The following is a 16,917-nucleotide window of genomic DNA, read 5'->3' on the forward strand; positions in this document are numbered from 1 at the left end:
TGAATGTATTCATCTATTTATGAATGTAAATATTTCTATGAAGCAATATATGCATTGTTTTTCCATTGTTATTAACAACAAGAACAAAAAAGGGGGTGGGGGGTCGGGGGGGGGTTGAGGGTCATCTGTATTCATCCAATTGTCCAATACATCTATTGTCCTGTTTCAATCCAAATATTCTATCAAATAATTTTTTTTTACAAACAGGAAACAATAAAGAATGGTTTATTGCACCAGATTTTGTTGTATTTTTGTATTCACTTCTAGTGCATAGCTAATCCTCTCTTATAGTAATGTGAATGTCAGTAAAAGAATTCTCGCAGCATTCTAAATTGATATAACTGTTTTTTTGCACCCATAACTAAATGTATCATATCTTTTGAACAGTATGTCCTAGCCACATAAACTTAATATCTTTATGTAGCACACAAAATTCTGATCATTTGATACACTCTATATTTTTGTCTATCTAGTACAGAAATATGTCAAAAAAGGATTTATGTCTGGAATTTTCCTTTTTTTAACGGATTTTTGTACAAGTACCAACTGATCTTTGTCAAGATATTTCATTAATGAATGAAAACTATATGCTCAAATTTATATCATTTTGTAGCCCTGGTTCTCCTGATTACAATGGTATATAGAATACATTTGGTGTATGTAACACAACTTAGAAACACTGAATTTTATGGAAGGTCTTCATGCAGTGCCACAAAATAGAATCTTTATCATCGTCGCCAAAGGGTTAAAAGATAATTTACTAATACTTTATAAGCAGTTTTATGAGTCATTTATAATAGTTTTTACATATTATTAGCCATCCGTTTTTCACGATGATTATTATTCTTTTTTAAAAATCTTCCGTCAATTCTGACACTGGCTTAGCCTAGATAAAGCACACTTACAAACTGCGTGGTGGAAATCGATGTTTACCTGCATGTGTGTTCTCAAGTTGGTGTTTGATGTTTTAGACGTTGACAGGAACCCTTGGGGTTGCATAAAAGGCAACTGAATCTGTACTTCGTGTCGGTGGACTCTGTGAGGGTCATATATTGTTTAAGATACGGCCAGGGGGTGTACTGCCGGGCCCTTTGCACTACTCTTCTGTCTCCTCCTGGATGTATCTGGCTAGGCAAGGCAATGCTTTGAGGGGGCATGACAGCAAAGAGGGCAACTTGCACCATCTGATGATTTATAAAGCAGAGGATGACGCCAAATTCAACAGCTGGCTACAGAGAGGCAATAATTACACCAGCCCAAAAATTCCAAATGAAATAATCAAAGTAGCCTAATCAGCAACAAAATAGTAGATGACATTGCTAAGAAGATCCTGTCATTGCCCCTAATCCAGTACGCCCTCATCATTGACAGTACACAAGATGCAGCAGGAGTCGAGCAAGAGTCCTTCTGTCTGCGCTTCGTTGACAAAAACTTGCAACCCAGAGAGGAATTTATCGGTCTCTACCAGGTTACAGCCACTACTGGAGAGTGCATTGCTACTGCAGCCAAAGATGTCCTGATTCGCCTGAATCTACCTCTTTCCCAGCTACAAGGTCGAGCATATGATGGGGCGGCCAATATGTCGGGACGAATGCGGGGTGTGCAGGCATGTCTGAAGAAGGAGCAACCTCTGGCTGTTTATGTCCACTGTGGGTCACATTGTGTTAATCTTATTGTCCAAGCTGCCTGCGCATCTTCCACAATCAGAAGAGATGCAATTCATTTGGTGCATGAATTGTGCGTGTTGTTCCACCAGTCTATGAAGTTCAGGACCTTCTTCGCAACCATAGCAAAGTCCTATCAGGGCTCTAGAGTGCGACCAATTTGGTCGCATATGCGACCTACTTTCCCAATAGTGTGACTAAAAAAAACGGAGGTCGACCGGTGCGACCAGCCTTTCGGCAAAGAAAGTGGATCCAGATTAGATCCACTTTCTTTGCTTTCGGGGAGAAAAACATGCAACTCTGAAGTCTATTGAATTCTGTCTGCGACCATACCGTGGGTTAAACAAATCAGAATAAAGAAAGGGCGGAACCTTCATCTGGTTGGCCTTCGTCGTGTGTGTGTGTGTGTGTGTGTGTGTGTGTGTGTGTGTGTGTGTGTGTGTGTGTGTGTGTGTGTCAGAGCCATACAGAAGGGAGAGTTACGCGATTGGAGGACCAGGAATTAAATGGCAGCCCCGCCTTTCAGCGAGATTAGGTTGTTCCTAAAACGGCTGTCTTCCCATAGACTCAACATAGAACCACCACATTAACAGCCAAAAATAAGGACTAACGAACTTTACTGCGGGTTAATCACCACAAATATGTAAACCATCAAATGTCTCGGTGGTGATAATCACATCAGTTTTACCATCTGTGATGTTTATCTGAAGTTATTACTACGAACAGCAAGTCGTCATATTCCCTGCATTGCATCGCATTGCATTTGCTTTGTGCTACGCCCACTACTAGGAACTAACATTCGCAACGCTGAGCAGTACTGAGAAGCTAAAACAGCTAATTTTGCTAATGAGGAAGTCGGCCTTAGCACACAGCGGAGATTGCCCGACTCTCCCCTCTGTATGGCTCTGGTGTGTGTGTGTGTGTGTGTCGTGCGCATGCGTGTCATGTCTTCCCTGCTACAAGTTAGAAAGAAAACAAAGAAGTAAATAGCTAGCTAGGAGAGAACATGCAGCTCCCGTGCTAGGTAAAAGTTGGGTGAGTCAGAATGAAAAGAACCTTGGATCACTTCTTCGTGAAGTTAAGACCAGAACAATCTGAAGCTCCGCAGTGCTCTGGCACGAAGCCAATGCCATCATGTTCGAATTAGCCAAACAATGAGCCACAGCTCGTAGCTAAAAAGTAGTGATGGCAGTCTGGCACAAGCGCGCCGGAACGTGTTTCAAACCATCAACTGTGAAAACCATTAAACCACTGTTCCGAAGTTTGCTTCAGTACGGAAAAACCACGTGATATATGACGTATGAAACAGTAAACTGGTTCAGTTTTCCGAAAGAAGCTGCAGTGTTTCGCGCTGCCACACGAACCGGCAGGCGCGCGCAAATGTGTTTGGACTTTTGCAGAGCCGTCTGCCAGGTTACATTGGAGAGAATAGATATTTTATTGACTGCCATTAGGTCTATAAGTCCCACTTGATAGACAAGTAGACAACATCATCATACGTTATGAACACAACAAGGAGACGACATTAATGTTCAGCAACATTTTATTCTGATCGCCCAAAAAATAGCCTAATAATAAATTAATAAATAAATGTGGCATCGTAGCCTTTGTAATGTCGTCTACCTCAACTGCCTCATCAGTAGCCCAAAATGTCAAATGTCTGGAAGTCAGTGTACAAAAGTATGAGAGCAGTCCAATATTGGGGATAATGTCGCAGATGATGAGGGCACAACATCTCATCTTATCGAATTGAGCCCGTTTAATTGCAAACATGACTTTTCACCAGGAGAGGGCCCTGTTACTGAAGCTTCAAGTACTAACCCATTTTTTGAAGCAGTGTGCCTAATGGTTCAGAGCTTCAACAAAGCTTCATTGGCCCATCACTACTAAAAAGGCGAAAGTGTACTCCTTTCGGAAAGAGTGGCTAGGTCAGTTTTCTTGGCTCCGATATGATAAGGGCGAAAACGTGATGCACTGCATCGTTGGCCACTGGTTGTCAAACATTTCGAATTGAAACGTTGAAAAAGCATGGTGCCTCAATAAAACACACGACATGTAGAGATAAATGCACTGCCCAAACGCCCCCTCTCCCTGCTGCCTTTCAAAGGCAAGCAGCATCAAACAGGACCTCGGAGGAGGCAGCAATGATGATAAAGTTTAATATCGCTTACAACATCGCCAAGGAAGAGATTCCATTCACTAAGTTCAGGTCTGAAATCATTGTCCATAAAAAAAACGGCCTCGATGTAAATCCAACCTACAGCAATGATGTGGCGTGTTCTCAATTTATTGGGATCATAGGAGATACTCTAAAACAGAAGACGTCTCTGGAAGTCGCAAATAGCGCCTACATATCCTTCCTAATAGACGGGGATTCCGACATTTCCACAAAAGAGTGCGTTATTGTCTACGCCCGTGTCTTGCGGAGAGGAAGACCTGTCAACATTCTTATTGGGCGCATCGAGGTGGAGCATGCCCATGCCCAAGGTAAGCATGCCATTTAGACTCTGTCAATAATGTGCCTATTTTATCGTATCATTTAAATTGAACATAAATACAAATTAATTCAAAATGTAAAAGAAAGTAAATTTACAAAATGTAAAAGAAAAGTAAATATTTTTTTATTTCTTTTAGGAATGTATGCTGCCTCAAAAAAAAACATTTGCTGCTCTTGGGGACCAGTGCAGTAACTGGTTGGACAAAGTGATTGGTCTGGGTGCTGATGGTGCAGCTGTGAATTTGGGCAGGAAGGGGGGCGTCATAGCCCTGCTGCAGGTGGCCACATTGTGCCATTCCATTGTATGCCTCACAGGTAAGATTAAAGAAATTGTATGATTGACAGTTCTAAATTCACCGTGACTTATTTTCTTTCACAGAGGATTTTTATTTATATGTAACATTTGACTGTGGTTTCAGATTGGAATTGGCAATGCTGTCCGTGCAGAGGGAGAATCCGATGACAGGGCAGCTGTACGACCTTCTTCATTTAATTTGGAAGACGTATCATTTCAGCCCAAAATCAAGGAGGGAACTCCGGGCCATTGGAGCCGACTTGGGGGTGAACGTGTTGATGCCTAGTGGGGTGAAGGGGACGAGGTGGCTCCCACATGTTTCTAGGGCCCTGGAGACCTTTCTGAAACCAGGACAGTTCACTGCTGTGTACTATCATATGGATCACTTGGCAGGATCCTCTGGCAATGCAGACATTGCAGGCCGGGCTGCAAAGGTCAGTGCAATTCTTTCAGAATATGTCTTGCATGAAAGCCACTTGTCTTTGATTATTTTAGGAATTGAGTTCATGATTGTTTTATTGTTGTTTATTGTTTTATTTTTTTATTGTTGTATGATGCAGGTCAAGAAATCAATGGAAGATGCCACATTTGTTGCTTTTTGCCATTTCATGGCTGCCGTGGAGCATGTGAAGCGAGGGATCCAGAAGAAAAGATCTGAAGGGCATTTGGCCAGCTGTACATGAAAGCATCTCAGACAGTAACATCTGGAAGCCTGCAGCCCGTCAAGATGCCTCGTGTCAGAATACCCCCAAAGCGCATCGCCGGTCCAGACGGCTGAAGACTACTACAGAGCTCAGTACTTCAACACTTTAGACACCATCATTACACAATTCTCAGTGCGTTTTAGCCAAGAGGGGCTTCAGAGGCTACAGAAGTTGGAAAACATTGTCCTCACTGGGAAGATGGATACCGTAATCAATGAATACTCAGAGTTGGATGCCACGTCTTTAGACATACAGCTAAAAATGTTCAAGGCCTCTCAGAGGTGGTATGACACCAGATGTACGGCATCTTTTTAGGGAAGTGGAGGCCCTCTTGCGACTCATTATGGTTGTTCCTGCCTCCTCAACAGAGGCTGAACGACGTTTTAGTGCTCTCAGACGCCTGAAGACATGGCTCAGAATATCCATGACACAAACCCGGCTTAACAATCTCGCCATTTGCCACGTGCATCAAGAAAAATTAGATGCATTAGACAGAAGACAGATCTGTAAGAGATTTCTGGAGTCAAATGATGAACGCATCTGTACTTGTGGGCCATTTCTGTAGATATACAGCATGTATATGCTCTTTTCTATACTATCCAGACTAACAATACAATTTAGCAGCTCTGTATTCTGACGAAATATGTACTGTGTGTGTGTGTGAGTGAGTGAGTGAGTGAGTGAGTGAGTGAGTGAGTGAGTGAGTGAGTGAGTGAGTGGGAGAGAGAGAGAGAGAGAGAGAATGTTAATTGCACATTTTGTATTTGTGTTTTGCTACTTGACATACAATTAAAAAAACAAGCTTTGAATTGTAACTTGTTCATTGGTCATTATACTGTATTTCTTAAATAAATAAATAAGTAAAAGCTGTGTTTTGGCATAGTTATGGCTATTATGGGTAACTTATGTTTAACTAATGGGTTATTCTGGGTACATTATGGCTAAGCTTTGGCTGGTATCTGGATGTTTGGCATTCTTATGGCAGTCCAAAGATGCATCTTTGGCAGATTTTAGGCTTCTTTTGTTTTTCCTTTGGCATGCAGTATTTACTGAACACTAATCCTCTGCTTTACGTTTTTTTTTTTTTGGCGATGATGTTACTAATGCGGCCCGCTTGAGGTCCACATGGGTTGTATGCGGCCCCCGGACCAAAATGAGTTTGACACCCCTGTTCTAGAGCATATATTGTAGGATTTAACATTTGTGTGTGAATGTTCATATCGGTCTACTGATAAAGATAAACTGCCCAGGCAGCAAAAAAGTTATGACAGAAAACCTTTGGCAAACCTTTGGGACAGCACATGGCCCTCATTTGGGGTAAATACTGCATGCCAAAGGAAAAACAAAAGAAGCCTAAAAATCTGTGTAAGCTTGTGTTCTATGTTAACGTATGTGCATTGATGTGTGTAAAGTTTTGTTTATTCTGTTTTATTCTTGAAATGTGTCTTGTGCATGCCCTGCCGTGGCCAACCGGTAGGGCACTCGCCTGCCATGCGGCCCGGGCCCTTTGCCTTACCCCTCCCCATCTCTCTCCCAATTCGCTTCCTGTCCACCTCTCCCACTTGCTGTCCTGTCAAATGAAACAGTAAAAGACAAAACATTTTTTTAAAGTCTTGTTCATACTTTTTTTTTGTAAGTATGCTACTGGACACCTCCATTTCCCTCGGAATCTAATGATAATCTACTACCATACTAAATAGTTCTCCAGTTTCCACTGTTAAATTTAAACATTCATCTTTACTTTATAAGTACTTTAATTTTGAAGTTTTATTTGGTACCATAGCCTTCCTTAAAAAAATGATATACTGCCAAACTAGGATTGCAAACGGGGGGATCCTGTCTTGACATTTTATCCGGGCTTCACTTCAGAGAGGCCTGTAAATTTCATAAGTAGTCAAACCGCGACACCCAGAGGTCTTCTCTTGTTGTAACGCGCAGAGCGTGTTTACAAATGCACTCGTTGTGTACAACTAGAGCTCTACAGACATTCACAGCAATATACAAACATCCAGTTCACTCGCAATGATACAAACGGAAATGCAAACCAGGCATTTGAAAAGGAATATTCACTTGGTATTGAATCAAATGGGTGGCTCTTAAAAGAGCCTTTCAATCGTTGATCCAGCCAGGGTTTATTTGGACTTCTCTGTCTTCTTGGGCAGCAGCACAGCCTGGATGTTGGGCAGCACGCCTCCCTGAGCGATGGTCACTCCGCCGAGCAGTTTATTCAATTCCTCGTCGTTGCGGACAGCCAGCTGCAGATGGCGGGGGATGATGCGAGTCTTCTTGTTGTCGCGGGCAGCGTTGCCGGCCAACTCCAGGATCTCAGCGGTCAGGTACTCCAGTACGGCGGCCAAATACACGGGAGCACCGGCTCCAACACGCTCGGCATAGTTGCCCTTGCGGAGCAGCCTGTGGACACGGCCCACGGGGAACTGGAGCCCGGCTCTGGATGAACGGGTCTTGGCTTTCGCTCTAGCCTTTCCGCCGGTTTTACCACGTCCACTCATTGTTGTTAATTGTAGCAGTAGACAACAAGAACGGGAATGGATGCACTCGTAATGAATGACGTGAGCCTTGTGTCGAGGTGTACAAATAGAAATGTGGTCGAAAGCTCATTGGCTGAATTGTTAGTTGTAAGAGCCAATCGGCGCTGTGTTCCACAAACCCTACATGCTAAAATGTGTTTTGTGTGTAATTGTAACATCAAAAACTAATCTCATAGCATAACATGACCATAAACATATGCATGTATTTCTTTTTATGCTATTTGTAGAAATAAAAACACATGTCATCTATTCTATGTGGGCGTGGTTCTAATGACGCAAAGTCGGACCGTTTTACATCAGAAGGGGGAGGGGTGTGACTGTTGACTGGAAACCACCCGAGGTGTTCTAACAGGTCCGCGGGAGTACTATAAAGCTTCAATACAAATCTTGTAGAATTATTTCGTCTGACTGAGACACTTATCGAGCAGCTTGAAACATGTCTGGAAGAGGTAAAGGAGGTAAGGGACTTGGAAAAGGAGGCGCCAAGCGTCATCGTAAGGTGCTTCGTGACAACATCCAGGGTATCACCAAGCCCGCTATCCGCCGCCTGGCTCGCCGTGGTGGTGTGAAGCGTATCTCTGGTCTGATCTACGAGGAGACCCGTGGTGTGTTGAAGGTGTTCCTGGAAAATGTGATCCGCGATGCCGTCACCTACACTGAGCACGCCAAGAGGAAGACCGTGACCGCCATGGACGTGGTCTATGCTCTGAAACGCCAGGGCCGTACTCTGTACGGATTCGGCGGTTGAATACATATCTACCATCAGAAAAACAAAGGCTCTTTTAAGAGCCGCCCAGTTACATCATGAAAAAAGCATTTCCACATCTCAACCTTAAAAAAAAACATTCTTAGTAATACACGTTGTAATGACATGCTGCTATTGCATGTATATATTCATGTAAACGGTTTTACTGTATTTTAGTCATTCAGCTACTATTAATTAGGCTACACAGTACACTGTAAAATCTCAATGATTGTTTTTAGTCGCCGCCATTAAGTGCCACAAAGGCATGCACGAAGAACAAAGATGGTGTCTTCATGGGCGGGAAGGTGGGGGAAGGGATTCATTTACCACTAACTGAACACCCACATGGTCTCCGAGATGACACGTACGTCTAAAAACGCACACAAGAAAGCGAGATATATATTTATATTGAATGTCATTCGTTTATTATTCACGGCAAATTGTAAATATTTTGTAAAACAGTATGTACCGTTCACAATGCAGCCGAGTGTGCCTGAGGCGAACTACTAGCCCATGATGCCCTGCGCAATCCATTTAAAGCTACAGTGACATCATTTTGCGCAAAGTCTAGGAAGTGAAGAATTAAGGCCTTTCTTCGCAGAGTAAGAATATTTCATCACTTTTATTTGGTAGCATTCATACAGTGCCATGTCATGTTATTTAAACTGTTATCATTTGGATATGTGTCTGAAACATACATTAGTAGGCCTAATAGTATGTTATTCGTTCAAATCAATAAAGAACAAACCTATGCTGGTAGGCCATACACACACACACACACAAGAGAACATTACACAACAGTTCTAATAGGAAGCTGGCTTTTCATGTATTCATTTTTGTCAATGTATAATCTTTTTTAATTCCTTTTTTAATAAAGCTCAAACAGCATGTGGCAGCGTGTGATTCAAAATATGACATATTTTGTAAAGGAATTGTAGAGATCACTGTAAAACAATGAAGTTAAATTGCATTTCAGGGGACCGAGAGAAGGTGATTCAAAATTCTCCTTCTCCCCCGTCTGGTAGAGTGTAGTAGTGCAGGCATGACGGGCAGCCACAAGACGGTGGTGCTGAGACCGGCCTCCATCCATCCACAGGGCTCTGACGGCACCTCCAACAGGAGACTAATGCATAGCCAAGCAGATCCACTGACAAGACACACACACACACAGAGACGTTATTCAAAGACATTTTCAGAAATAGAATGAATGGTCACACTAGTGACTAGTGATAATAAATAACACCTCAGCTGATTGTTTACCTGGAACAGGTCCAGTTCGATCTTCCCAGTGTTCTTTTTGTCAAGAGTTTTGAACATTTCTAAGGGGGGGAAGAGAGGAATAATGTGAATTCATTTGTATGTGTGTGTGTGTGTGTGTGTGTTTGTGTTTGTGCTGTACTCACTAAATAACATTTCCAGGCGTATGAGACAGCCTACGAAGCAGTCGAAGTCGATGGCGAACTGAGCGTCGGCGTAATGCTGAACCATCACATGCAACACCTCACTGTTCATCTGGAACCCTGTCACACACGCACACACGTACACACGTACACACACACATCAAATAGTCATATAACCACGTGTGTCTGATCAGGGCAGGGGTGGGGAACCTTTTTCATTCAAGGGGCCACTTTAAATTCCTCCAAGGGTTGTAAAAGTCCTCCAAGTGCCGTACTATGAACACAAACCAGGATTCCCCCATGCACTTTAGGCCTACATTGAAAGCTGCCACCTTCTCTCATTTAACTTAATTGTATTACAATTATGTCATCTCTATAATTCCTTTACAAAATATCTCATATTTCATGTGAAGCTGCGTAGCAGACTTGTACGAAATACAGAATTGAAATTCACAGTAATGAATTGAAATTCACAGTAATGCCATAATATGAACACTGGTGGTGTTCTATGTACTCTCAATGGGTGGTGTAGAATAAATTAAAAGAAATTCAAGGTAATGACAAAATGGGAACACTAAATGGTGCTGTATATTTATCAGTATGTGTCTATTCCCGGCACCTGTTGGGCTGCTTCCACCACCACCTAGTGTTCGTATTATGGCATGACTTTGAATTTCAATTCAGAATTTCGTAAAAGTCTGCTGCATAACATTAAAATGATATCAGAGGGCGGATAAGACGGCCTCAAGGGCTGAGAGACGTATAGGTTCCCTACCCCTGGATCAAGGGTAGGGGTCAGGTGTGTGTGTGTGTGTGTGTCAGGCTTGTACGAAATTCCGAATGGAAAGAATTTCAATTCAAAATAATGCCATAATACGAACACTAGGTGGTGCCATTACCTTGAATTTCTTTGAATTTAATCAACACCACCCATTGAAAGTACATAGAACACCACCACCTAGTGTTCGTATTATGGCATTACTTTGAATTGAAATTCTTTCCATTCGGAATTTCGTACAAGCCTGGTGTGTGTGTGTGTGTGTGTGTGTGTGTGTGTGTGTGTGTGTGTGTGTGTGTGTGTGTGTGTGTGTGTGTGTGTGTGTGTGTGTGTAAATGCTACCTGCTTCAGTCAGTGCTCCTCGTAGCTCGTGGCTGCTGATGGTTCCAGACTTATCAGAGTCGTGATTCTGGAATATCTCCTACACTCACACATACACACACGCACACACACACACACACACACCAAATTATATTACACTTCGCTTAGCCGTCCAGCCGACCAGCATTGTGTGAAATAGTGCCGCACACAAACACACAGACATACACACAAAGGACAATCTGCCTGTCCTTACCAGGTACTATTGACACAACATTTTTTGACAAACACACGTGCGCATGCACACACACACACATACATGTGCACACACGCACGCACACACACACACACACACACACACACACACACACACACACACACACACACACACACACACACACACACACACACACACACACACACACACACACACACACACACGTCCTTACCAGGTACTTCTGTATCTTCAGCCAGAGTGTGTGGAACTCCACCAGGCCCAGTTTGGTGGTGCCGTCTTTCTGTTTCCTGTTAAGGCCTCACCATCATGACCATGACACAGTGGTGTGTGTGTGCGTGTGCATATGCGTGCGTGCGTGCGTGTGTGTTAGGCCATTCCAAACAACAAACATTTCAAAACTTTTCTTTGTCGATAAATAATGCTTCATTTCTATTTGAAATTCACAGGTAATGTAAATATATTTGTTAGCCACAAAACAGAGGTGAATACCATCAATAACCAATTCATGGAATTATGAACCTGTGGTTTCCCTGTTTTTATGAAAAGCCCATAAAAAGCCCCCTGAGAGGTCCCAACCCCCAGTTTGGAAACATCTCATCTAGGGTATGTGTGTGTGTTTGCGTGTGATCCACGTGCATGTGTGTTACTAAATAATTCAGAAGGTTATTCGGTAGTATTGTATTATAACTGATGTCGCTTTAGCCCAGTGTGTGTGTGTGTGTGGTGTGTGTGTGAGGTAGGATACATCCAGTAGGCTGATGATGTGGCGACATGTCTCCATACAGAAACCCTCAGTCTTCACATCAGTACCTGGAGGAGAGAGAGATGAGGGAGAGAGATGTGAGAGATGGAGAGAGAGAGAGAGAGATGGGATGGAAACAGTGGAGAGGAGGGGAGAGGAGGCGTGACAGATCGACAGAGAGAGGAAGAGGAGGGAGCAAGAGATAGATGGAAAGAGAGGGGGAGAGAGATAAAAAGAGAGGGAGGAACAAGTATATGTCTCCACTGTGTCTCTTTCAATGTGTGTGTGTGTGTGTGTGTGTGTGTGTGTGTGTGTGTGTGTGTGTGTGTGTGTGTGTGTGTGTGTGTGTCTCTTACGTTGAGAAATGACTCTGTTGAGGATCTGCTGAAGTTCAAATGCAGAGATCTCGGAATCCTGAGGACACACACACACAAAACGCATATGTTTCAGATTTTACAAGGAAATGAACATACAAACAGAGAGATATGCACATGTAGGCCTATAAATAATGTGCACAGATCACCATCACAAACCAGTGCTCATGTCAGCGTGTAAACATACAAATCTAAAGTTAAGTATGGAGATAGTTAATCTAAAATATCTGGAAGGTGTAGTACTCATAATGCATGCATTTTCATGGGGTAGTCATGGTTAAGCGGTTAGAGCGTCAGACTTGTAGCCCAAAGGTTGCCGTTTCGACTCCCGATGCGCCAGATTGGCGGGGGGGAGTAATTAACCAGTGCTCTCCTCCATGACTGAGGTACACTGAGCATGGTACCGTCCTGCAGCACTACTCCCTTGGGGCACCATTAGGGGCTGCCCCCCCCTTACAAAGGCGAGGCATAAATGCAATTTTGTTTTGTGTGCTGTGGAGTGCTGTGTCACAATGATCATGGGAGTTGGAGTTTCCCAGTTGGGCTTTCACTTTCACCAGTGGATCACTTTACTATTCATTCAAAAAGCTTAACTACTGTACTTAGTTCAAAGTACTACCATTGGCCTACACTAGGCATTAGACAGACTTCAGTAGCACATTACGGGACTTTGTCACTGCCATTCTGGTAACAATAAACTCATAACATCTGTTCAAAGATCCATGCACAGCTTCTATAGGTGCTGGTAAACGCAGGAGTGTTCCACACTTCAAAAGAAAGAAGTTAACGCCACAAAGCGTTACTCTGGATCATTCATCCCTACAACCATTAGATTATTAAACAAGGTTGTAGGGGTAGAGTTCATTACTGACCATTTAATTTACTGAGGGCTGCTCATCACTGACAGGACAGGGTGTTTGAATGTATGTGTTAAAATGTGTATGTTTTTGTGTCCTATTTATTATTTATTGTTTTTTGTTTCCTTTAGGTTTTGTATTTCATTTTCTACTCTTTTTTATTTATACTATCTATTCATTGACTGATGGAGACTGGGACCGCAAACTGAATTGCCCTTCATGGGACTAATAAAGTAATCTGAATCTGAATCTGAATCTGAATCTGAACTTATTTGACTTTGCCTGAGCGAACCTGATGATGCACAGGGGTGAAACACACCATTCTGTCTGAATAAACGAGCTAAAAGTGTGCGGTAAACTTTTTTCTTTTGAAACTTATCACGTCTATTTTAGTATGGAGATTGTTCAGTGTGCATGTAGCAAGTGTGTGTGAGCTTACATTTCCGGAGATTTTGAGGAAGAGCTGTTTGAAGTGTGGATCCACATCCACTGGAGAGACTTCAGGCTGCCGACAGAAAACACATGAAATAATTGTAGTGTGTGTGTGTGTGTGTGTGTGTGTGTGTGTGTGTGTGTGTGTGTGTGTGTGTGTGTGTGTGTGTGTGTGTGTGTGTGTGTGTGTGTGTGTGCGCGCGCGCTACCTACCTCTTTAGCATCAGGCTGCAGTCAAGGACACACAAGAATGTGAAGTTATACTTTACTTCATATGCATATGGTATGTGTGTGTGTCCACATACCTACATCTGAATGACAAAAGACCAAAAAAGGTCGGCGCCTGCGCCTGCACTTAACAATAGTGTATTGCTTGGTGCGTGCACTCCCAAAAAGTAGTAATCACTCAAGATCATTTTTTCACTGAAAACTGTCCATCCACTGGGGATGAATGAAGAACTGGTTCTCTCTTGTTTTCTGTAATATTTTCCAATAATTTTTTCCAATAATATTTTCGATTTATATTGTTTACCTTTCAAATACTCTAAAATAACTGTCATGTTATTCCTTACACTTATGTCTGCACATTATGATCTCCCGAAGCTTTGATTGATGCATTTATTATTAGGCATGGAAACTTCCTAGATCTTCTTCATGATGTTCCACCTTCTGGTGAACTGGAGAGATCCTGGGGAGAACTGACACGTCACCCTATAAAACACCGGAATTCCTGCCAAGCGCTTCCTACTGGAGACATTGAGAATGGACTAGCTCCGAAACGTCTGTTTCCCCAGTTAACCTTGGACTTCTGTTGTTTAATTTCGGCTTCAATACACTTTTTCCATTATCTTGAGTGATTTCCACATACATCTGTGCATCTTAGCATGTAGCATGCAAAACGTGTGTCTGTGTGCGCGTGCGTGTGTGTGTGTGGTACCTACTTCATCTACTTTAGCATCAATATCCTCCTCCATCGGTCTGAAACACAGAACAAAAGACAATTAGTGCAAACAGCTTTAACACATGATGTGAACTTTGACCTCTGTGTGACTCAGTGTATGTGACTTTTGTGTATGTTCCTGTTCATTAGTATCTTCGTGTATGTCTCTCTCTGTGTGTGTGTGTGTGTGTGTGTGTGTGTGTGTGTGTGTGTGTGTGTGTGTGTGTGTGTGTGTGTGTGTGTGTGTGTGTGTGTGTGTGTGTCTATTACTCACGCTGTGGGTGCGTGTTTCTCCGAGAAGATGCGCAGTACGAAGCTGCCCTTGCGGTGCGGCTCGAAGGTGGACGGTATGATGACGTACTCGCCCGGCGGCAGCTTGAAGCGGTCGGACATCTCCCGCACGTTGGAGAAGGTGCGGCTCATCGCCACCGAGCGCTGCCTCAGCAACACCTCCGGCCCCAGGTGCACGTTGGAGCGGCCCTTGTACTGATGATGATGATGTCACATGTGTGATGTTAAACAAACACAGGTATAGACACACACACACACACAGAAAGGCACACACAGAAACGCACACACGCGAGCGGCCCTTGTACTATGATGTCATGTCACACACGCGCAATGTTACTGTAAACACACACACAGGGAAAGACACACACAGATACACGTATAGAGGTGCATGATGGAGCAGCTCTTATACTGTTACACACGTACACACATACAGTAGATACACAAGAGGTGCACACACACACACACAAATACGCACACCCACACAGACGTACGTTGGAGTGGCCCTTGTACTGATGATGTCACACACATAGGCTATAGTACACACACAGAGGTCCGTGCACACACACACAGACACACAGACACACACACACACAAGTGGCCTTTGTACTGACACATACACACAAAGGAATACACACATACTACAATACAGCACACAGGTGCACATGCGCGTAAATACAGACACGCACACATGCACACACCATCGGTACAGACACAGGTGCACGTTGTACTAAGCAGAGCACCCGTCATGTTACTGGCTAAAGTGAAATAAAACATAATCATACAAACCACCCTCACCTCATCAGGAACCTGTAAAAAGACAGAAAAACAATTGTTAATCATTGTTAATTGTTATTAGCATTTTGGAATCATTGTCTGACTTTTGAATTATTTCTTCCTGTTAACACATGAACAAAAACACACATCCACACACACAGGCTACATACAGTACGCACACACACACACACACACACACACACACACACACACACACACACACACACACACACACACACACACACACACACACACACACACACACACACAGAGCCACTAACACACACCCCGCCCACACATGCACACACACACACACGCACACGCACACGCACACCGACCTGGTAGATGGCGTATCCGATGGTGTTGAGGTCTCGTCCGAACATCTTCTCTCTCCGCGTGTCCTTCTGCATCAGCCCCACCAGGAAACTGCAGCCATCCTCACCGTCATGAGGGTCGTCATCCTCCTCACACAGACGCAGGCAGAACTGGGGATTGGAGCAGAAGGTGGCTGAGGGAGATAGAGAGAGAGAGAGAGAGAGAGAGAGAGAGAAAGAGAGAGGGAGGGGGATATAAGTAACTAAATAAAATATACTTATATATTTTTAGGGGAGGATTAGACACAAGGGAGATAGAAAGTAAGTAACACGTTTGTAACCAAGCAAGCAGGTATTCACACACACACACACACACACACACACACACACACACACACACACACACACACACACACACAAGCACACACACACACACACACACACACACACACACACACACACACACACACACACACACACACACACACACACACACCTGGATTGTTCCTGCAGCCTCCTGCTGTGGACCCCACTCTCCAGTTCCCCTCGTACTGGTAATGACTCCAGCGGGCCACCCCGTCACTAGTCAGGGCGTCCGGGGTCAAGTTGCAGATCTCAAGCCGAGTAAACTGCTGGGTGAAGTCAGAGTAGGACATCCTGTGTGGCAGAGAGAGAGAGAGAGAGAGAGAGAGAGAGAGAGAGAGAGAGAGAGAGAGAGAGAGAGAGAGAGAGAGAGAGAAAGGATGTGTGAGAGACGTGCAGTGTGTGGCAGAGAGAGAAAGGGACAGAGAGAGGAAGGAAGAGAGAGAGCCGAATATAGAATGTGAGAGACAGTGAAAGATAATGTGAGAGACAGTGAAAGATAGGTAGAGAGGAAGATGGAGAGAGAGAAACAGAGAATGTGAGTGTGCATGTGCGTGTGCGTGAGAGAAGATGAGTGTGAGTGTGTGCACAAGTGAACAAGACCAAGAGACATATGCAAACACAGAGTGTATGTTTAAGAGA

At 43.6% G+C, this 16,917-nt stretch overlaps 3 protein-coding genes across 3 annotated transcripts in view; 1 reads left to right on the forward strand and 2 right to left on the reverse strand.

Annotated features, from left to right (window-relative positions):
* Positions 1 to 6,816: 6,816 nt before the first annotated feature.
* On the reverse strand, positions 6,817 to 7,736 carry LOC134454967 (histone H2A). The gene has a single exon (XM_063206048.1). The coding sequence runs from the start codon at positions 7,668 to 7,670 to the stop codon at positions 7,293 to 7,295; it is 378 nt and encodes a 125-aa protein (XP_063062118.1). The 5' UTR covers positions 7,671 to 7,736; the 3' UTR covers positions 6,817 to 7,292.
* Positions 7,737 to 8,086: 350 nt separating this feature from the next.
* On the forward strand, positions 8,087 to 8,544 carry LOC134455224 (histone H4). The gene has a single exon (XM_063206258.1). The coding sequence runs from the start codon at positions 8,146 to 8,148 to the stop codon at positions 8,455 to 8,457; it is 312 nt and encodes a 103-aa protein (XP_063062328.1). The 5' UTR covers positions 8,087 to 8,145; the 3' UTR covers positions 8,458 to 8,544.
* A 315-nt stretch (positions 8,545 to 8,859) lies between these two features.
* The window catches only part of capn8 (calpain 8), a 31,159-nt gene continuing 23,101 nt past the window's right edge, over positions 8,860 to 16,917 (reverse strand). The window contains exons 9-21 of the mRNA XM_063206104.1: positions 16,409 to 16,569; positions 15,937 to 16,106; positions 15,620 to 15,631; positions 14,808 to 15,019; positions 14,535 to 14,571; positions 13,601 to 13,666; positions 12,287 to 12,344; positions 11,934 to 11,998; positions 11,400 to 11,468; positions 10,975 to 11,053; positions 9,858 to 9,974; positions 9,715 to 9,773; positions 8,860 to 9,601 (exon numbers count right to left, since the gene is read on the reverse strand). Coding sequence (XP_063062174.1) covers positions 9,578 to 9,601; positions 9,715 to 9,773; positions 9,858 to 9,974; positions 10,975 to 11,053; positions 11,400 to 11,468; positions 11,934 to 11,998; positions 12,287 to 12,344; positions 13,601 to 13,666; positions 14,535 to 14,571; positions 14,808 to 15,019; positions 15,620 to 15,631; positions 15,937 to 16,106; positions 16,409 to 16,569 — 1,129 coding nt within the window. The 3' untranslated portion in view covers positions 8,860 to 9,577. The remainder of the gene's footprint in view (positions 9,602 to 9,714; positions 9,774 to 9,857; positions 9,975 to 10,974; positions 11,054 to 11,399; positions 11,469 to 11,933; positions 11,999 to 12,286; positions 12,345 to 13,600; positions 13,667 to 14,534; positions 14,572 to 14,807; positions 15,020 to 15,619; positions 15,632 to 15,936; positions 16,107 to 16,408; positions 16,570 to 16,917) is intronic.

Source organism: Engraulis encrasicolus, chromosome 1 (assembly GCF_034702125.1).
Source record: "Engraulis encrasicolus isolate BLACKSEA-1 chromosome 1, IST_EnEncr_1.0, whole genome shotgun sequence".
NCBI lineage: Eukaryota > Metazoa > Chordata > Actinopteri > Clupeiformes > Engraulidae > Engraulis > Engraulis encrasicolus.